The sequence below is a fragment of the Callithrix jacchus genome, chromosome 8 (assembly GCF_049354715.1).
Source record: "Callithrix jacchus isolate 240 chromosome 8, calJac240_pri, whole genome shotgun sequence".
Classification (NCBI taxonomy): domain Eukaryota; kingdom Metazoa; phylum Chordata; class Mammalia; order Primates; family Cebidae; genus Callithrix; species Callithrix jacchus.
This window is the reverse complement of record NC_133509.1, coordinates 48087867-48110684: the sequence shown is the minus strand read 5'-3', so window position 1 is coordinate 48110684 and position 22818 is coordinate 48087867. Positions and strand designations below refer to the sequence as shown.

Below are 22818 nucleotides of genomic sequence, written 5' to 3'. Positions count from 1 at the left end.
GTAGTAAGTATGGAGCCCAGAGAGACTCAGAGGGCTAGGGCATGAGAAACCAGGAAGAAGAGAAAGTATTAAAAGCCAAAGGGCAGCCTAAGAGTTCTAAGATGGGGATTATTTGCATCATAGACTAGGAAACCTGGCTTTCTTGGTGTACAGTCTCTTGACTGGTTGCCTTGTAAAAAAAAAATCTCAAATCGTTCTGCCTTTTCTGGTGAAATGGTGGTAGGCAAAGATTTATAAAATGCTTTATTACAGGCAGGTCGAAGGGTGTTTTAACAATCCATAGAATAAATGGCCTCTAAGTCTGTAAAGGCATATAAAAAAAGTAGCCAAAAGTTTTCTTGCAAATTGAAAAACAAAACCCCAAGAGAAACAAATTAACTTGAAGGTGTTTTCCGAGCCTAAAAGTGACCAAAACCCCATAGGTTTGCTGAAGGAGACTGTCAAAACTCTGAACTGGTTTAGGTGAAGTCCTCTCCAGGCACAGGTATCTCAGTGGAGGTCAGTTTCAGGCTGAGATTTTTATGAGATCCAGCCTAGAAAAGTAAGGCATGAAAAGTAAGGGAACTGTAACTTCCATGACTTTCTTTGCAGTGGAAGGTGACTCTCTTGGCTTCTAGTGTGGACTCAGTCCCGTCCTCTTCCCCCTATAATACTCAATTTAATGTACTGAACTCCTCCCTCTAAATCTAGTTGCCAGTACAGTGGTGGACCTTCAGGGGATACATGGACGGGGAGGGGCAGGGCGTGCATACAGAGCCAAGAACCCTTCGTTCTGAAGATGGCAAGCACGGAAAGTCCAGCATCGCAAACTTCCTGCCGCTACTGGGCATGGCAGTGCAAGGCCCAGTCCCATCAGTGTCGATGTGAATGGAGCTGTGAAGTGCACACCTTGTCCATCCCTACGCCGAGGCCAGGCCGTTGTCCAGGCAGGTGCCCAGTTCTGGTCCTTTCGCTACAAACTCAAAGCTGCCTGGCTAAGAGCCCTTTCACTCACCGCCCCTCTTTCTTCAACTTCTGTTATCCAGGACCCTCTCTGGAATCATAGTGAGGGGCAGAGGAATGCAGCTTCCCATCCGGAAGGCGATATGTTTTGCCGACCCATAGATCTGGAAACTTCTGTAAGGGCAGGGGCGACCAATAGGTGCCACCTCTGCGGGCTCCCAGCAAGCGCCATCGGCCGTTCTGGGCAGGGCCGGGAGGGTCCGCCAGATGGCGCAGCCGGAGCTCCGCGCCCCAGCAGGTGCGGGCGGCGCGGAAAGTCCGCGAGTGGGAGTCCCGATGCTGGGCGGCGAGATGTGGGGGAGGAGGTCGGCGGGCGGGCGCCGGCTCCGCGAATAGCTTCGGCCCCAGCCAATCTCGCCGGGTGAACTCTGGCCTCGCGGCTGCCCCTCCACCACCCCTCAGCCGCAGCTCCTTCCCCAAAACCCTGGGCGCAGCGCGCCGGGAGGTCCAGACAAGTCCGCCCCTCGCTCTGGGGTCCCCGGACACGGCCGACGCCGGCCCCTCTCCGCCCGCAACTTCCCTCGGCGTGTGGGGGCAGCGGGCAGGGACCTCTCTCCCAAGAAAGGACACAGGCGCTCCCGAGGGCCACGGCCGCCTCTACTTACCGCGGAGCCTCTCTCGCCTTGCCCAGGGTGCCCATGGCCGCGGCCCGCGCTCCCCGGAGCCGGCTCACCTAGCGCAGCGGGACGGGCTCGGCGGGGCGCGTCGCATCGCCACCGCCGCCGCCTGCCGGCCCTCTCCCCGCGGGCCTCGTCGCTCCGGCCGCCCGCCGGCCCACGAGCCCGGCGAGCCCGACCGAGGCGCACCGCAGGCACAAACTTTGTGCGAGCGCGCCCCCTCTGCCTCGCGCGCGCGTTCACACCCGCCCGGCAACCACCTGACACGCTGATGCTGGCGGCTGCAGGAAACGTGCGGCGCCCCGCCGCGCTTCCCCGAAACCTGCCCCTTCCCGCGGGCGCCTGGGCCCTGCGCCTCGCGCGGTTTTCTCACCCCGGCCCGCAGGCCACCTCTCTCAGCCAAAGGGTTAAGTCTCAGGGGAGTTGGGAGGGGAGCGGGCTCCCGGCTACCCTACCCGTGCCTTGCAAGGCACCTGTGCCCGGCGACCTCCACTTGAGCCCGGGAAACGGGCTGCGCCTAGCGGCTCCCATGGGACCACTTTTCTCGCAGCCAACCCGCAGCCCCCACCCCGTTGCCTGCGGCCGCCGCTCGGGACATTGCAGTGCAGACACCTTGTGGCCTCGCGGGCCTCTCCTGTATATATCAGAGCGTGGAGTCCGGCCAGGGAAAGGGACAGAAAGACAGTTGTGAAGTTGCCTTAACCTGCTCATTGGGGTCTCTAGGTAGCCGTCCTCAGGACTGGGCCGTAGACGTGTGCCCTGCGCCCTGGACGAGGGCTGCCCGTGTGGAGGCGCGCTCCGCAGGCGTGATCCTATGGGGCCCAGATGCGGCCGCCTGGCGTCGGTGGATGTGGGAGACGTGGGGACAGCTTTCCTACAACGTCAGTGCGCGCAGAAGACCTGGCCAAGACGGGAGGCCCACCCGCTGCTTGTCCAAATGATAGTGCTGATAATCTCAGTAGCTGATTGATGCAGTTGTGCTAAGTGCTTTCTATACATTACCTCATTTAATCTACCCTCCCGATACAGAGTCCGCTGTTGTAGAGATGAGAGAATGAAGGTTTAGAGAATAATATGCCTCAGATCATACAACTAATAAACAGCAGACAGAGCTCTGACTTGGACTGAGGTCTGACTCCTTGTAATCACTGCTGCACTGCCCGAATAACACACTCATTATCACAGCCACAGACTAGCCACAGTCATAGCTGTCTTCCCTGCCACAATGTTCTGCACCTGAAAGCCTTCCTCTATTTCATTTATATATTTCCTTATATTTATATGCTACCTTGTCCTTAAGACAGAATTCAAGATAGCTTATAAGAGCATATAACCTACAAAAAGAAGTGTGTGAAACGAAAAATAAGGCACAGAAGATGGAGCCAAAAATGAACATCATTCAAAATAAATGCATCTCCTAGAGTCCAATATCCTTGCTACAAGTGGTACCAAAATTTGTCTCCTGCATTTCTAGCAGTCAAGTTTAAAGAGAGGCCTTGTCTAAAATTCAGTTCCTATCACATGCAAGACCAAAAACAAAATTGCTCAAAAGAACTCCCTTCCTTGATACGGAGACCAGCAAGAAATTTCTCCAGAGAATCCTCATGAACACTGGGTGGTATAAAGAACCAAGTCCTCAGTCAGCTGCAGCTACAGAAGAGGTAGGTGAATGTCAGGAGAATATTAAATAATGACACCCTTACTCACTGAATCTAAGGCTGAAACATTGTCAGAGTTATCTATTAACAAGCTTCCTCATGTAAGCCCTACAACCTAAACAACCAAGTTGGTGGATGTCTGAGGATGGTAAAGATCGTGTCTGCCTATGAATGTCTATCTCCCAGCCATCCTACGTTTGTAGTCTTTGACTTTGCTCACAGAGACCTTCTCTGATTACCAGGTGAACAATTACTTTTCACTGACTCCTGTACTCCAGAATGAGCTCTCTACCACTCTCTTCTTCAATACCTACATCTATAATATTTACAATCTCAATTGTCACATAATACTCTGTGTCCCTGCTTTACCTCCACAGCTAAACTGTAAATTGTCTGAGGTCAAGAATCAGGTCTTATGCTTCTTTAGCTTTCACAGCTGCCAACATGGGGCAGCAAATGTGGGACATTACCAATAAACTGCTGTGGATTTGATTTTGAAAAGCAGAATGTGGTAACCTCAAAGAATAAAATAAGATCCTTCCTGATTATTTCTGGAGAAAGGGTTTAAGTTTTTCTTTGAAGTCCCCTGTCTAATGCAGGAGTAATAAGCTTACTGGTGCTGTCCCCGGTGGCTTTCATGGGACCGCATCACAGGTTATTTGAGGCCTTCAGCATTTCCCTATTGCTTCCCCCTCGAAAATAGAGCCCTTTCCATGCCATTCATTGCATTGAGCCTTTAGACAGCAAAGCTATTGTATATGGTAGGAGAATAATCCAGACTTAATACTGCATATGCATAGGTATGTATGCCAAATGGATACCTTTATATAAATGCATCATTGTATTTATATGTAAATATACATATACACATCACAATGCATATGTAGGCAGTTGCACACATCTGCACACCTACAGTCCATACATACAAGTGGTTAAAATTGAGGTTATTAATTCATTCAAGCAATGAATCCTGCTGAGTTTTCTAAAGAAAGAGGCTTACATATACCCAGCAAGTGTTTTTCTCTTGGACTTTCTGAGAACTCTGTACTTCACTTCCATCTGTTTCTGCTTCTGGGCCCCCTAGAGCTCTTTTTTGAGTTTTTTCTGGCTACTTCTACTTGAGTAATAAGTCTTTTCCAAACATCTAAAAAATGAGAAGTTTGTCTGTGTCTCTTTTCATCATCGGCCATGTGCTTAGTCTCTCTGGTATTATATGAGGCACCTCTGAACTCAAGAACACACTTCTTTTTTTTTTTTTTTTTTTTTTTGAGGCAGAGTTTTGCTCTTGGTGCCCAGGCTAAAGTACAATGGTGAGATCTCAGCTCACTGCAACCTCCGCCTCCCAGGTCCAAGTGATTCTCCTGCCTCAGCCTCCAGAGTAGCTGGGATTACAGGCACCCTCCACCACACCCAGCTAATTTTTTGTATTTTTAGTAGAGATGGGGTTTTGCCATATTAGCCAGGCTGGTCTCAAACTCCTGACCTCAGGTGATGTGCCCACCTTGGCCTCCTAAAAGGATTACAGGTGTGAATCACTATGCCCAGGCTTTCCCCCCCCCCACACAAAGTACATCACTTAATACAACAATCTTGTAAGGTAGCTAATGGGAATAATATTCATGTTTTTTAAAATTATACTTTAAGTACACATGACGTGATGGTTTGCTGCACCCATCAACCCATCATCTATGTTAGTTATTTCTCCTAATACTATCCCTCCCCTAGCTCCCCACCCCCCAACAGGTCCCAGTGTGTGATGTTCCCCTTCCTGTGTCCATGTGTTCTCATTTTTCAACTCCCACTTGTGAGTGACAACTTGCAGTGTTTGGTTTTCTCTGATTCTGTGTTAGTTTGCTGAGAATGGTGGTTTCCAGCTTTATCCATGTCCCTGCAAAACACATGAACTCTATCTTTTTATGGTTGCATAGTATTCCATGGTGTATATGTGCCACATTTTCTCTATCTAGTCTATCATTGATGGGCAGGTTGGTTCCAAGTCTTTGCTATTGTGAACAGTGCTGCAGTAAACATGAGTACGTGTGTCTTTATAGTGGAATAAATTATAATCCTTGGGGTATATACCCAGTAATGGGATTGCTGGAAATGGTATTTCTGGTTCTAGATCCTTGAGGAATTGCCATACTGTCTTCCACAACGGTTGAACTAACTTACACTCCCACCAGCAGTGTAAAAGCGTTCCTATTTCTCCACATCCTCTCCAGCATCTGATGTTTCCTGACTTTTTAATGATCACCATTCTAACTGGCATGAGATGGTATCTCATTGTGGTTTTGATTTGCGTTTCTCTAATGACCAGTGATGATGAGCTTTTTTACATGTTTTTTGGCCACATAAATGTCTTCTTTTGAGAAGTTTCTGTTCATATCCTTCACCAACTTTTTGATGGGGTTGTTTTTTCTTGTAAATTTGTTTAAATTCTTTGTAGATCCTGGATATCAGCCCTAGGTCAGATGGGTCAATTGCAAAATTTTTCTCCCATTCTGTAGGCTGCCTATTCATTCTGATGATAGTTTCTTCTGCTCTGCAGAAGCTCTTAAGTTTAATTAGATCCCATTTGTCAATTTTGTTTTTTGTTGCCATTGCTTTTGGTGTTTTAGTCATGAAGTCTTTGCCCATGCCTAAATGGTGTTGCCTAGGTTTTCTTCTAGGGTTTTTATGTTTTAGGTCTTATGTTTAAGTTTTGAATACATCTTGAGTTAATTTTTGTATAAGATGTAAGGAAGGGGTCCAGTTTCAGTTTTCTGCATATGGCTAGCTGGTTTTCCCATCCCCATTTATTAAATAGGAAATCCTTTCCCTGTTGCTTATTTTTGTCAGGTTTGTCAAAGATTAGATGGTTATAGATGTATAGCATTATTTCTGAGGCCTCTGTTCTGTTCCCTTGGCCTATATATCTGTTTTGGTACCAGTACCATGCTGTTTTTGTATTGTAGCCTTGTAATATAGTTTGAAGTCAGGTAGCATGATCCCTCCAGCTTTGCTGTTTTTGCTTAGGACTGTCTTGGCTATACGAACTCTTTTTTTGGTTCCATAAGAGATTTAAAGTACTTTTTTCTAATTCTATGAAAAAAGTCAATGGTAGCTTGATGGGGATTGCATTGAATCTACATGTTACTTTGGGCAGTATGGACATTTTCACGATACTGATTTTTTCTATCTGTGAGCATAAAATGTTTTCTATTTGTTTGTGCCCTCCCTTATTTCCTTGAGCAGTGGTTTGTAGTTCTCTTTGAAAAAATCCTTCACATCCCTTGTAAGTTGTATTCCTAGGTATTTTATTCTCTTTGTAGCAACTATGAATGGGAGTTCACTCATGATTTGGCTCTCTATTATTGGTGTATAGGAATGATTGTGATTTTTGCACATTGATTTTGTATCCTGAGACTTTGGTGAAGTTGCTTAACAGCTTAAGAAGATTTTGGACTGAGATGATGGGGTCTTGTAAATGTACAATCATGTCATCTGCAAGCAGAGACAATTTGACTTCCTCTCTTCCTATTTTAATACCCTTTATTTCTTTCTCTTGCTTGATTGCCCTAGTCAGAACTTCCAATACTATGCTGAATAGGAATGGTGAGAGAGGGCATCCTTGTCTTCTGCCAGTTTTCAAAGGGAATGTTTCCAGCTTTTGCCCATTCAGTATGATATTGGCTGTGGGTTTGTCATAAATAGCTCTGATTATTTTGAGATATGTTTTATCAATACATCGTTTATTGAGAGTTTTTAGCATGAAGGAGTGTTGATTTTTATCAAAGGCCTTTTCTGCATCTATTGAAATAATTTTTTTGTCATTGGTTTTGTCATTGGATTTTTGTCATTGGCTCTGTTTATGTGATGGATTACTTTTATTAGTTTGGATATGTTGAACCAGCCTTGCATCCCAGGGATGAAGCCCATTTTATTGTGATGGATAAGCTTTTTGATGTGCTGCTGGATTCAGTTTGCCAGTATTTTATTGAGGATTTTCACATCAATGTTCACCAGGGATATTGGCCTGAATTTTTTATTGTTGTGTCTCTCCCAGGTTGTGGTATCAGGATGATGTTGGCCTCATAAAATGAGTTAGGGAGGAGTCCCTCTTTTTCTATTGTTTGGAATGGTTTCAGAAAAAATGGTACCAGCTCCTCTTTGTACCTCTGGTAGAATTCGACTATGAATTGGTCTGGTCCTAAGCTTTTTTTGGTTGGTAGGCTATTAATTACTGCCTCAATTTCAGAACTTGTTATCAGTCTATTCAGGGATTTGATTTCTTCCTAGTTTAGTCTTGGGAGGGTGAGTGTGTCCAGGAATTTATCCATTTCATCTAGATTATCTTGTTTATTTTCATATAGGCATTTATAGTATTCTCTGATGGTAGTTGTATTTCTGTGGGATCAGTGGTGATATCCTCTTTATCATTTTTTAATGTGTCTCTTTGATTTTTCTCTCTTTTCTTCTTTGTCTAGCAGTCTATCTATTTTGTTAATCTTTTCAAAAAGCCAGCTTCTGTATTCGTTGATTTTTTGAAGGGTTTTCATGTCTCTATCTCCTTCAGTTCTGCTCTGAGCTTAGTTATTGCTTGTCTTCTGCTAGTTTTTGAATTTGTTAGCTCTTGCTTTTGTAGTTCTTTTAATTGTGATGTTAGGTCGTCGATTTCAGATCTTTGCTGCTTTCTCCTGTGGGCATTTCATTCTATAAATTTCCCTCTAAACACTGCTTTAGCTGTGTCCCAGAGATTTTGGTACATTGTGTCTTTGTTCTCATTGGTTTCAAAGAACATCTTTATTTCTGCCTTAATTTTGTTATTTACCCAGTAATCATTCAGGAGCAGGTTATTTAGTTTCCATGTAGTTGTGCAGTTTTGATTGAGTGTCTTAATACCGAGTTCTAATTTGATTGCACTTTGCTCTGAGAGACTGTTTGTTATGATTTCCATTCTATTGCATTTGCTGAGGAGTGTTTTACTTTCAATTATATGGTCAATTTTAGAATAAGTGTGATATGATGCTGAGAAGAATATATATTCTGTTAATTTCTGGTGGAGAGTTCTGTAGATGTCTATTAGGTCAACTTGGTCCAGAGCCGAGTTCAAGTTCTGAATATCCTTGTTAATTTTCTTTCTCATTAATCTGTCTAATATTGACAGTGGGGTGTTAAAGTCTCCCACCATTATTGTGTGGGAGTCTAAGTCTCTTTGTAGGTCATTAAGAACTTGCTTTATGAATATGGATGCTCCTGTATTAGGTGCATATATATTTAGGATAGTAAGCTCTTCTTGTTGCGTTCATCTCTTTACCATTATGAAATGCCCTTCTTTGTCTTTTTTGAACTTGTTGGTTTAAAGTCAGTTTTATCAGAGACTAGCATTGCAACCTCTGCTTTTTTTTTTTTGTTTTCCATTTGCTTGGTAAATATTTCTCTATTTCTTTATTTTGAGCCTATGTGTGTCTTTGCATGTGAAATGGATCTCCTGAATACAGCACACTGATGGGTCTTGACTCTATACAATTTACCAGTCTGTGTCTTTTAATTGAGGCATTTAGCCCATTTACATTTAAGGTTAGTATTGTTCTGTGTGGATTTCATCCTATCATTATGATGCTAGCTGTTTATTTTGCCCGTTAACTGATGCAGTTTCTTCATAGTGTCGATGGTCTTTACAATTCGGTATGTTTTGCAGTGTCTGGTACTGATTTTTCCTTTCCATGTTTAGTGCTTTCTTCAGGAGCTTTTGTAAGGCAGGCCTGGTGATGACAAATCTCTAACCATTTGCTTTTCTATAAAGAATTTTATTTCTCCTTCACTTATGAAGGAGTTTGGCTGGATGTGAAATTCTGGATTGAAAATTCTATTCTTTAACAATATTGAATATTGGCCCCCACTCTCTTCTGGCTTGTAGGCTTTCTGCAGAAAGATCCACTGTTAGTCTGATGTACTTCCCTGTGTGGGTAACCTGACCTTTCTCTCTGGCTTCCCTTAACATTTATTCCTTCCTTTCAACCTTGGTGAATCTGACAATTATGTGTCTTGGGGTTGCTCTTCTTGAGGAGTATCTTTGTGGTGTTCTCTGTATTTCCTGAATTTGAGTGTTGACTTGTCTTGCTAGGTTAGGGAAGTTCTCCTAGATAATATCCTGAAGAGTGTTTTCTAACTTGGTTCCATTCTCCTTGTCACTTTCAGATATACCAATCAAATGTAGGTTTGGTCTTCTCACAAAGTCTCATATTTCTTGGAGGCTTTGTGTGTTTCTTTTCATTCTTTTTTCTCTAATTTTGTCTTCATGCTTTACTTCATTAAGTTGATCTTCAATTTCTGATATCCTTTTTTCCACTTGATTGATTCGGCTATTGATACTTGTGTATGCTTCACGAAGTTCTCATGCTGGGTTTTTCAGCTCCATCAGGTCATTTATGTTCTCTATACTGGTTATTCTAGTCAGCAATTCCTCTAACCCTTTTTCAAGGTTCTTAGCTTCCTTGCATTGGGTTAGAACATGCTCCTTTCACTTGAAGGAGGTTGTTATTACCCGCCTTCTGAAGCCTGCTTCTGTTAATTCATAACTCACTCTCTGTCCAGTTTTGTTCCCTTGCTGGTGAGGAGTTGTGATACTTTGGAAGAGAAGAAGCATTCTGGCTTTTGGAATTTTTAGGCTTTTTGCACTGGTTTTTCCTATCATTGTGGATTTATCTACCTTTGATCTTCAATGTTGGTGACGTTTGGATGGGGTTTCTGTGTGGATATTCTTCTTGTTGATGTTGATGCTATTATTTTCTGTTTGTTAGTTTTCCTTCTAACAAGCCCCTCTGCTGCAAGTGTGCTAGAGTTTGCTAGGGGTCCACTCCAGATCCTGTTTGCCTGGGTATTACCCAGCAAAGGCTGCAAACAGCAAAGATTGCTGCCTGTTTCTTCCTCTCGAAGCTACATCCCAGAGGGGCACCCGCCAGATGCCAGCTGGAGCTCTCCTGTATGAAGTGTTTATGAGCCCCTGCTGGGAGATGTCTCCCTGTTAGGAGATATGGGGGTCAGGGACTCACTTGAGGAGGCAGTCTGTCCCTTAGCAGAGCTCGAGCACTGTGCTGGGAGATCCACTGCTCTCTTCAGAGCCAGCAGGCAGTGGGCTGTACCCACTGTCTAACTAGTCTACTGAAGCTGCACCCACAGCTGCCCCTTTGCCCAGGTACTCTGTCCCAAGGAGATGGGAGCGTTATCTATAAGACCCTGACTGGGGCTACTGCCTTTCTTTCAGAGATGCCCTGCCCAGAGAGGAGGAATCTAGAGAGGCAGTCTGGCTGCAGTGGCTTTGCTGAGCTGTGGTGGCTCCACCCAGTTCAAACTTCCCCGTGGCTTTGTTTAAACTGTGAAGGGAAAACCACCTACTCAAGCCTCAGTAATAGTGGACGCCCCTCCCCCTACCAAGCTCGAGCATCTCAGGTCAACTTCAGACTGCTGTGCTGGCAGGGAGAGTTTCAACCAATGGATCTTAGCTTGCTGGGCTCCTTGGGCATGGGATCTGCTGAGCTAGACTGCTTGGCTCCCTGGCTTCGGCCACGTTTCCAGGGGAGTGAATGGTTCTTTCTTGCTGGCATTCCAGGTGCCACTGGGCTATGAAAAAGAAACTCTGTAGCCAGCTTGGTGTCTGCCCAAATGGCTGCCCAGTTTTGAATTTGAAACCCAGGCCCCTGGTGGCACCCGAGGGAATCTCCTGTCCTGTGGGTTGTGAAGACTGTGGGAATAGCCTAGTATCTGGGCCAGAGTGCGTCATTCCTCACGGCATAGTCCCTCACAGGTTCCCATGGCTAGGGGAGGGAGTTCCCTGACCCCTTGTGCTTCCCAGGTGAGGCAACACCCCACCCTGCTTCAGCTCACCCTTCACCAGCTGCATCCACCTTCTGACTAGTCTCAGTGAGATGAACCAGGTACCTCACTCAGTTGGAAATGCAGATATCACCTGCCTTCTGTGTTGATCTCACTGGGAGCTGTAGACTGGAGCTACTCCTATTCCACCATCTTGCAAGCCACCCAAATTTCTTACCTTGTACCCTCATTAACCCTCTTTTCTATTTCTCCTACCTTTTTGATAGGTCTCTGGTTGGGAACAATTGTCTTCCTCTCCTCACCCTTTGGGTGAGGCCCTTTGTCTGGCAACTTTCTTTGTTATTCTTGCTTCTCTCAGTCATGGATTCTTAATTAATATTCATGAGGAGATTAACTGGGAAGGGGGGACTATACTATATGTGAAGCTTCTGAAACTGTATCTGAATTTTTGTATGTTTTTTCTGGGGGAAGGGTTTTTAGCTTTCATCCGATTTTCTAAATAATCCATTACTCAAATTAGGTGTTTTAATTTTTTTCCCATGGCCTCAGCAGGACCCATATGACTCTTCTGTCTGAATATCCGCCGTTGACACCTAACATTCAGACTCACATTTCCAACCATCACCTCGTTTCATTGTTCCCCAGCACTTCCTCTCCATCTCTAACACCACATGCTGGTCTAAGCCCCCATCGTCTCCTACCTAGACATGTGTAGTAGCCTTGTAACTGGCCTCCCTAATTATATAACCTCCTTTTCTCTGACTCTGCTTTCATGCTGCTTCCACAGTTACCTGGTCACATCATTTATCTGTTTCCTAACTGCCTAGGAGTCTCCAACTGTCTACAGAATGAAGTGCAAACTTTTTGACGTCATGTACCTTCATGACTGGATCTTACCTCTCCAGTCATGCCCTCCCAGGCACCTGACTTCTTAGGCTGCACCTTGATCACTTATGGAAATTGATGTTCACTGTGTCCTTTGTAGCCCCAGTACTTTTGCCTGTCCATCCTCTAGATTTGTGGGCTCATATGAACAAGGATCTTACTTGTCCTGTTCTCTACCAGATTCTCAAAGCATCCAGGAAATATATCTTAAATGAATGAATCAGTGCTAGGCAGTGGACTGGAGGCCATGAGAGCCAATAGATTCTCCAAGCACAGATCCCCATCTCTCTTCACCAGGTAAGCACACACAAAGGCAGCTACACCACAGACATCAAATCCAGTGGCTCACTCTAGAAGGCACATGCAGGGCTGCCTCCAGGTGCAGAGGGTGCAAACCCACCTATCTGCATCTGCCTCATGACTGGTTGTGCTTGGAGAATCTATTGGCTCTCATGGCCTCCAGTCCACTGCCTAGCACTGATTCATTCATTTAAGATATATTTCCTGGATGCCTTGAGAATCTGGTAGAGAATAGGACAAGTAAGATCCTTGTTCACATGAGCCCACAAATCTAGAGGATGGACAGTAGCCAAGTCAACAAGTAAATAAATATGCCATGGTTTGACACTGATTTCCAGGAGCTGCCCTTCAGAATCAGGATACCCCTAATCTCATGGGGACACCATGAGATGCCCTAGTTGAGGCCTCCGCATGGACCTGTGAGGACAAAGCTGCTGTGATTAGGGGCGCACAGCTCCAGAGAGTGAAGAGACAGGGAGAGGGAAATAGAAGGAGGAAATATGGTACCATCCTCTATGCTCCTGTAAAGTGTTGCTCTTGCTTCTGACACGGAAAGTTGGCCTCAATATTTTTGTTATGGTGACTGGCTATCCTATTCAACAGTAAATTAAATGTGATAAATCCCCGCTGCCACTCACCTTGGCCCACGCCTGCGAGGAACTGCCCGTATGAGAAGTGGCTCCTTGTGCCCCTCTGCCCTTTTGGGTGGGGCTGGTGATTGGACTTCTGCTTAGTGCTTCATCCTAAGCATATTTCTGGAATGTGCAGCGTACCTCTCTGGGGGTCTGTCTGTCCCACAAGGCTGCTGCTCCAGAGAGTGCTCCATCTCCCTGATACACCCCCAGGATTCTTCAAAGGAAATTTTATAAATGTCATGCAAATTGTATTTTAAGCTAGACCATCACAAATATAGACCCTAAATATGATAATCCATTGTTTTCAGCTGCTCTGAAGGGTGCTGCCTGTCTCTCCAAAGTCCCTTTTCAGAGTTCCCCAAAGTATTTTATTTGCATCACAAAACCCACATTTTCAGTCAGATTGGTCTAAATAGTCTCTCTAAATATGATCAAATTTCATCTTGGTATTTTTTTGAGGATGCTAACACAACGAACAAATTGAAATACATGTTGTCTCATGGTTTTTACTCCTGGTAAGTGGGGAGTTCTTGGAAGGCTTTGAGCAGAGGAGTGACGGCATCTGACTTCTGCTTTAATAGGTCACTTAGGCTAATGAGCAATAAGAATGGAAGGTTCCTGGTAGAAGTGACCTTCATAATTTTAAGCTATAAGGGTCTGGCAGGTCTGTGGCTTTCAAACTACTTCAAACACCGCACCACAGTAAGGGAGCCATTTTATACTCTGTTACCGTCTGGTGTACATTTATGCTACGTGTAAAACTGAAACACAAGCTACATGAACAACATTTACCCTTACTACCTGTGCTTCATTTTTATTCTTTACATTTGTTTTTCTCTTGTGACATTAAAAAATATTCTGGTCAGCATTAAATCAATCCATTAATTTAATTAATTATTAAATCAATCCATTAAATTAATTAAGTAAAGCATTAAATTAATCCATTAAATCAATGCATTACTGGGTTGGGAATCGCAGTTTACAAAACACAGGTCTCTATCCGATAATGACAGATCTTGGTGATTACTTCTGAAAAAGGGAACTCAGTGGCTCAGAGTCAGAGGACTCTTTCTTTTCATTGTCCCTCCTTTTGTAACTTTTATTTTTTGTATTCTTTCAATGCACCTATTCAATAAATAAATGCTATTTTGACTCATTCTCACATAGAACTTATTTGCTTTCCAATTCTGGCCTGAATAAGTTTAAAAAAAAAAACCAGAGTGAGGCCAGCAAAGGTAAGTTGCTGCTGAATCCACTTTGTTTAACTTCCTCAAACAATATCTTTTGTTCATTTATGTTTGTTTGGGCAAGTGTTTAGGTGGCAGAATGGCATGGTGGTTAAATGTGTGAGTTTTGGAGTTACACTGAGTTGAACTGTCAGCCTTAATGCTTCTTAGTAATGTGACTCTAAGCAGTCAATAACTTTGCTAAGCCTGTTTGTAAAATTGGGTACAAACAACGCCTTTGCTAATGGTTATATGCCATGACCTACGGCTTGCATGCAGAGGCACTGAAGACACATTATTAGGGTTTTGAGTGCTCTTCTCTGCCAGGCTGTGGGCCTACAATAGTGAACGTTTCAGTTACCTAGTAAGTTCTATACTATGACATCTAAGGGGCACCTACCCTAGATCTTGGCTGATGAAGTGCTAACCTCTCAAAGGAAATGAGGCCTAGGCTAACATGTTGAGTGAGATAGATAGTGAGCCAAACACAAGTGAGGCAAGAGAGGAGGAGGTGCTTCAGAGAAAAGAAATATGCAGAGGTAAGGAAGAGCAGAACGCTGTGCTGAACCACAACACTCAGGAGCTTATTCTCTGATTCTCTCTCCTCCCCACCTGCCAATATATAAGTAAAGTTTCAGGTCTGACTTAATCTTTTTGCCTTCGTAGCGTCTGAGAGGTTTCACACCTTGAAGAGTCCCCCATGAGTCCCTTAAATCCTTTGCTCCACTTTGGATGTGATTCAATTAACACCACTCCCAAGTTTGCCTTTGGGTGCTTGAGATGAAGGCTGCTGAAAAGACGGCCGAGTTAATTAAAATTCAACACCAGGCCTCTTTCAAAAGCCTGGCATTGCAATCCGAAGAGCAATAATTTAAATGCTAAAACCAGTTTCATAATGCAACAACTATTTTTAAATCTCCTATTGTATACCCAGCACCTTACTGCATTGGCACTACTTAATAATTTAACACGAAGATACAGGGGTAAAAGCTGGAAAAAAATAGTTCATAGAAAGATTCAAATAGTCAGGACCAGCCAAAGGATGTGGTCTTCTGGGTACAAAACTGTTTAATTTAATATGCGTTTTTAAAATTACTGTGATAAGCATAATATTGAAATGAAAACTCCTGAGTAGTAATAGATAAACTTGCATGTGAGCAGTGGAGAAAATCATTGCAAATGAATGTGGGCGGGTGTATTTCAAACTGGGATCATGTACAGATACATCCTTATGATCTGCAAAAATTTATTTCTCCCTCAAAGGGGGGGTCATACTTATTTAAGGTGTCCTAAAGTAGTCCACTTCACACACAGATTATAAGCATTTCGCCTCTTGATTTTCAGTTATCCCACTACCTCTCTGCCAAAGCACAATCTTCCTCATCCCACATAGGGCTTCAGCATATTTTTTTTCAGCTTGATTCTTTGTCATGAGAATAAGGATTGGAACTCTCATGGCTAGAAAACCGTCTTATGGAAGTACAACATGGGGTAAAATAATTTATCTTCTATGCTCATCTCTTTTGTGCTCTCTGGCTTTGGAAGTGGGAAGCAGGATTGTCTCAGCTCAACCCCGAGGATAACCATGTTCCCTGTGAATACAGAATTTGTATTTCACAAATCATAAAGTCATACACAGGACAGTGTCAAGAAAATGAGAAATGCATTGATTGGGAAACAAAGCTGAAAGCTTATAGTTGCTGCAAGTGTGGATCCAGATTGTTCTGCATCTGTCTAACTTGCAACTGATTCAAACTTTTGGTCAAAATGATTTCTCAATACACAGCCAAAGGATAGCCCCAATTTGCTGTAAAACACTGCTTTTGTTGTTTTGTTTTTTCTGCCTCTTGCATCAAGTAGAAAATATTTGACCCTTAATGAAGTGTGCAGCTGGAGAAGTCTGCATTACGGCTTCACAAGTGTGGCTGAGATTCAACTCTTGACTAGTCAGCCACATACGCAGCTTTATTGATCTTACACAATCAGTGAAAAGCATTGCCATATATTGTGATAAATGTAATCAGTGCCCATTTATGTGTGATTTTCAAGTGCCCTAGAAGTAAGGCTTTGCCTCCAGAGGAGGGCTACCTCATGCCGGATCTTAATTTGGCCCAGGCAGGTATGATTCTACTGTAGTGTTCGTTGCTTTGACGTCAATCGTTGTATTTGGATTGGGGGTGTGAAGAAATCTGGGTTAGATTTATGATGCATGTGTGAAATAAACAAGTTATATATAATTAATATTGGTGGTGGTTTTTAAAAAAATCCTCTTTTAGATCAAAGTTGCTGTGACTTTTGCCCTGAACCAGCCAGAGGAAGTGAATGGGTAGAGGGTGAGGATGGGAGGTAGAAATGGGAGGTGGGTGAGTTTGCTTCTGGCTCACTCTTCTATTATGACCTCTCCAAACTCAGCAGGAGTGGCAGAGCCGCATTTTGACATGCATGCGCCCCTTCCTTCATAAAAATACATTTAACAATGTATTTTGGCTGGGCATTGGTACATAACTGTAATCCCAGCACTTTGGGAGGCCGAGATGGGAGGACTGCTTGAGCCCAGGAGTTTAAGACCAGCCTGGGCAACGTGGTGAAACTCCATCTCTACAAGAAAAAAAAAAATTAGCTGGGCATTCTTGGTGCAGTCCTATGGTCCCAGCTACTCAGGAGACTGAGATGGGAGAATCATCTGAGCTTGGGAAGTCAAGGCTGCAGTGAGTGGAGATCAAGCCACTGCACTTCAGCCTGGGTGACAGAGCAAGACCCTATCTCAAAAAAAGAAAAAATATATATATTTTGTGATTGTGTTGGCATAAGGACGACTATAACCCAGACTGGATTCATTATTATGTATCCATTATCATATTCATTTTTTCTTTGATTTTAAAAGAAATTTTAAATCAGCCCTTGGCACTGTGCCTCCTGGATAAGTTGGCTCTGAGAGTTAGGTTTACTCTTTCATGAAAGACAAAGTGCTTTTTCCTGGTTCCAGCAGGGTTGATGGCTTCTGCCTGTTGAGAAATGTTGGTGTAAAATAAGAAGAAAGGGTGAATTTAGTGGAGGAACTCCTTTCCTGTCCCTTTTGAACTTGCAGTAAGGGAGGCGTGTGAATGATCACCACCTGAAGAGCAGTAGGGTGGGAAATGGGACGGGAAGTGAAGGACTGTCTGGGGAGGAGAGATAAACACACAATCCTCTTTAAAACTGGGGGGTTCTAACAGGATGTTTAGGGCAGTGAAACAATTCTGTATTATATGATAACAATTGTTACATGTCATTGACATTCATCCAGACTTGTAGAATGTACACCACCAAGAGTGGACCCTAATGTAATCTGTGGACTCTGGGTGATAAAAATATGCTAATGCAGGTTCATCAGTTGAAACAAATGTAGATGATGTAGGAGGCTGTGCTTGTGTAGAGAAAGAGGGTATGCTGGAAATCTTCGTGGCTTCTGCTCAATTTTTTTTAAAAGAGACCAGAGATGCTGCTAAATCAATTTTGCTGTAAGTATAAAACTACTATAAAAATAAAATCTATTAAAAACAAAACAAACAACTTAGGGCCTCCAAAAGGTCATTCAAGTTTAGAAGGTTTAGCTTAGAGGAACCGAAAAAGCAGTACCTCTGGTCCAGGTAGCTGTCAGCTTAGTGACCAAGAAGTCTCTGTCCTGTAGCAGGAAGTGGGCAAGTACCTGCTTCTGGGTCAGACTTGAGCTTTGGGCTGTTACCCCCAGAGGCCCAACCTCGGCATGCCCCAGGCTATTGAGGTGAGTGGAGTGGACTGTTGGGCGCAACCAGTGGGAGACAAAAGCACAGAAATAAGCAGACCAAACAAAGGGCTGACTTACGTGTTAAGTTACGCTGGGCTAGATTCTGTGATCAAACAGAATGTTTCTTATGCTTTTTCCTCTGTATTTTGTTTCCCTTAAATTTCTTATGGTGATTTTATGAACCAACATATTGAGTCCGCCCTGTAGGTCAAGTACAGTGCCAAGATGTAAGGATACATTTCACTTTATCCTCACAAACTTTGTGATGAATTACCATTGTTACTTGTTCCTGCTTTAAAGATGAGAAACTTAAGGCTGAGAAAGGGTAAGTAATTCATCCAGTGTAATTCATCCAGGTTAAGTAAAACAACCAGTGAGAAGTGAAGTTAGGTTTCAAGTCAGTGTGATGCTGGACCCCAAGCTTATCACCACTTTGCTACACCACCTACTCATAATACGACGTAATCGATTTTGCACCCTAAACAGTTCAGCTTGCTGGTCATTACCCATTAGGAGGAGCTGAGTGAGGTAAAGAGGGTAAACAAGCAACTCTAACTATATTGTTGGTGCTCTAAGAAAGTGCTAACCTTTTAGCAGTCTTATCACCTACACGTTACAAACCTGAGCATCATAGGGGTCAGAATTTTGGTGTAGTGACAAGCTGCTCCTTGGCCCACCTCAGGTGAGAATTGTCCTAAAGTAACTCAGCCATTGGTTGGGGAAAGAGAAGGCACTGACTTAACACTTCTGGCCTTACCCTAAGTTTTCAGTTTCAAATTATTCAAAAAGTAAAAGTACAAATGTTGCCAATGTGCTATTAAATATGTTGGTGGAGGCCACGTTATCCTGAGATATCAGTTCTCATATGCCAGGTACCATTCTTGGTATGTGCCTGTGTTACGTATGCAAGTGTTTTGGGACAGAAGTGTGGTTCTTGCTACAATCTCTTGTCCATGATTCCTTTTCTGAGTGCTTTAGGCCTTCCCTTTAAGAAATGAGGAATTATAAAATCAAGTGATTCAATCATTATTTGTTAGGTCTTTCTAACTACAAACCCAGAAGTTTTATTTATTAAGTTATTTTTGCAACAAGACTCTTAGCTTGTTATTATAGCTTTTATTCTCATGACTGAACTATTAATGGAATTGTGCTGCAGTCTCAAAATCTAGTTTGAATAGCTGTGAATATTTTTCTGTAATGCAGACATAAATTCAGACATTTGCTTAGACCTGGTTAAATTAGGGAAAATTAAGACTAATACAACTTTTCTCCTTTTTGGATTATTTTGCTCAGTCCCTCAAGTTCCCAGCCTACACCATCCTATCCTGGAATATTCCAGAAACCCAGTGTTCGCAGTATCTTTCTACCTTATTGCTCTACTCAGTCTGCTCGCAGCTTCTGCTGCAGATCTGAGCACTGAAATGAAGAATCCATCAATTTGCCTTACTCTCAGCAAAGGGGAAATCATATGCTAGGAAGTTCTCTGACTTACTGGGGCCACTTTTCTCCTTGGTCCCCAGCCCCTTTGAAGACTCTTAAGTGACGTGAACTTTTATTGCTATTCCACCAGTGTCTCAATTTTCCTTTTATTCTTCCAGAACACTGGAGTACCACTTCTCATTTTATGTGGACACCTGGCAACTATGCCATCCTAAAAGTGCATACCAAATCCTGTCCTTACAAACACTGGCATATACAAAAGAAGGGGTTATGGTGAACTCTCCAAGGATGCCTATGAAACAGACTGGGCTAGAGAGGAAATACAGTAAATGCAGTCAAATGGGATGGCTTACCTAGTTTCTGGCTCTACTAAAGCAGGACAGGTCCAGTTTCCTGAAAAATTGTTTAACTCTGTCGCCCCCCCTCCGCCAAGACTTCTTCCCTTTCCTGAAGGATTTCTTCCTCTGCTAAAAGCTGTATTTTTGTCTGTTGACTTGGAGGCAGTGAGTTGAGTTGCTTGAGATGGAACAACGACTTAATATTTTGTTTGCCATAACTTTAGTAAGGTTTAGTAGATATCCCAAACCAAGGATATGTTTCTGAGAATCAGGGGTGGCTTTTGAATCAGAGTCTCAAGGCCCAATGTTTTTGGCAGATACAGCTCTTTCTGAACAGTGAGTCATTGTTGAGTGATATGAATAGGACCAGAGCTAAAGAAAATGAAGATTTCAAAAGATTGTCTAAAACAAAAGTCCTTTCAGTCCCTTTTATTCAGAGTTTTACCCCTCACTGAACCAAAGTTGCTCAGTTTTCAGAGAGAAAGCATGAGAAGTTGTGTCTGGAATTCAGGCAATATTGCACTTTGATTGACAGGTCAGCCACCATCTGAAGGTACTTAGGGCTCATTACTCACTGTAAAGTCCATCCGGAAGGGGAAGAAGGAAGTAACCCTTTCCTGCCCTGGTTGTACTTCTCACCTTGTCTTTCATGAGGCGTATGGCTGAAGTTATGGATACACATCAAACAGAAAGCAGTCATATCATTCCAAAAGGGAAGAGAACTCAGGGAAATGGTTGACAGTTGACCAGGTTCCTTCTTTCATTTTCTTTCTTTTTACTCCTTTTGAAAGCCATTGAGGTCTAGTTGTCTCTTAAGGAGGTTTAACTCACATCTCAGGGCTGATCTGGAGGCCAGGCAGGGTCTTATCAACTCTGGCACTGACCTTAAGAAGTTAATCCCGCTGGGCGCATCGGCTCATGCCTGTAATTCCAGCACATTGCAGGGGCCGAGGCAGGTAGATCAGGAGGTCAAGAGATCAAGACATCCTGGCCAGCATGGTGAAACCCCATCTCTACTAAAAATACAAAAAATAGCAGAGTGTGGTGGCGCATGCCTGTCATCCCAGCTACTTGGGAGTCTGAGGCCGGAGAATCGCTTGAACCCAGGAGGCGGAGGTTGCAGTAAGCTGAGATCTCGCCACGACACTCCAGCCTGGGTGACAGAGTGAGACTCCATCTCAAAAAAATAAAAAATTTAATTACATCCTGGATGCAGCTGGGAAGACTCAGCTGTCTGAGACCGCAGAGGAGCTCAAGGACATCTAAAGATGAACTGGTTACCTGGGGAAGGTGAGGGGCCTGAGAGACCCTGGTGACATGCTAGCATGAATCTCATAGCTGGGGACTATATGGAACAAGGCAGTTTCAGACTTTAGGGGCCAAGGGGTGAGAAATCCCAACCTTTCCTACATTTTTTCTGACACTTTAGTAGACAGGTGGCTAATTTCTCTTAATTCACAGAGGACTTTCCCTTCCTGTTCATTGTTCGTTACTCACAAGAGTCCTTCCCAAGGCATGAAGATGAGTGCTACAGGGTGAGTCATTAACAAATTGAGAGTTGCACCATGTCCTCAGAATCTATCTTGGCCTTCTGACCTAAAGAGTATCTAGCTTTTCTTGAAAAGATTACATCACAGGTGGTAAAGCATGTGTCTTTGCCTTTCTTCATCCTGTTTCCGTATCCTGGTTCCTAGCAGGTATTATGTGAAAAGTATGATCAGCCTTCATAACTGATTCACATTACACAATTTGATTTTTGCATGTTCCTTGTGTGCTGAGTTACTTTGTCTCATTAAAAAGGGAAAAAGGTCATGTACTTAAAAAAAAAATGGTTACCAGCTGGGCAAGGTGGTTCACACCTGTAATCCGAGCACTTTGGGAGGCCAAGGTGGGTGGATCATCTGAGGTCAGGAGTTTGAAACCAGCTTGGCCGACATGGTGAAACTCCGTCTCTGCTAAAAATACAAAAATTAGCTGAGTGTGATGCCAGGCATCTATAATCCCAGCTACTCAGGAGGCTGAGCAGGAGAATCGTTTGAACTCGGGAGGCAGAGGTTGCAGTGAGTCAAGATTGCACCACTGCACTCCAGCCTGGGTGGCAGGGTGAACTCCATCCAAAAAAATAAAAAATAAATAGCTGGGCATGGTAGCAGGTGTTTGTAATCCCAGCTACTCAGGAGAGTGAGGCTGGAGAATTGCTTGAACCCAGGAGGCAGAGGTTACAGTGAGCCGAGATTGTGCCATTGCACTCCAGCCTGGGCAACAAGAGTAAAATTGTCTCAAAAAAAAAAAAAAAATGGTTACCAACATTTCTATATCCTGGAAGTCATCCCCACTGCAATCCTTGTTCTGTACTGTGCCTGGTCTTGTGGTTTAGGGAGTCAAGTGTCAGCTTGATCCCTAAGAATTTCAGTGTTGACCTTGAATATCTCACCTTTGTTTTTTAATCTGGGACTTGGAAATATAAACTGAAAATATACCTATATTTTTAATATGAATATAAATGTCAAATATCTTCTGAATTTCATAGCTTGTTTTGCCAAGAAAACAAAATGATAAGAATGTTGATCGTAAATATAGTGAATTTCTGGAGGGGCTGGCTGATCTCAGAGGTCTACCTCTTCACTTGCTCCTTCTCTGAAGCTGCCTCAACCAGGACACCCCTAAGCTCCTGCCAAAAGGGGTAGGGCCTGGAAAGAGATCAGGGTCCATCTTTGCTTAATTTCACCCGAGTTCTGTGCTCTTCAATTAGATAATTGACACAGTAAAATGTCACTAATCCACACTCAATACTTTTAGAGATTAGTAATTCCAGAGGTATGAGACTAAGCTTCTGTTTTTTAAATATATGTATGAAGAAAGGGTTTATTAAGCCTAAGCATATGATTGTAGGAGCAAATTGTTAACCTGCTAAGATGAAAACTACCTTTGAAGATTCACATAGCTTTTAAAATGCTGGGGCTACTAATTACAGATAAGTTTAGCAAAGTAGGCGGGTAGCATTCTAAAAGAATCTTCAATGAATGTATGTCCTGTGGAGTTGAGAAATAAGAATAACAGCACAAAATTCTGTATCCTTAAAGATATTCTGTAAGTCAGATTTTAAAAACAAACAAACAAAATCCTAGCATTGGGT

General features: G+C 43.3%; 1 protein-coding gene across 3 annotated transcripts in view; it reads right to left on the bottom strand.

Annotated features, from left to right (window-relative positions):
* RASGRP1 (RAS guanyl releasing protein 1) overlaps positions 1 to 1834 on the bottom strand; it is a 75697-nt gene extending 73863 nt beyond the window's left edge. For all 3 annotated transcript variants that reach the window (XM_002753558.6, XM_035259883.3, XM_035259884.3), the window contains exon 1: positions 1608 to 1834. In XM_002753558.6, the coding sequence (XP_002753604.1) occupies positions 1608 to 1642 (35 nt within the window). In that variant the 5' untranslated portion in view covers positions 1643 to 1834. The remainder of the gene's footprint in view (positions 1 to 1607) is intronic.
* Positions 1835 to 22818: the final 20984 nt, after the last annotated feature.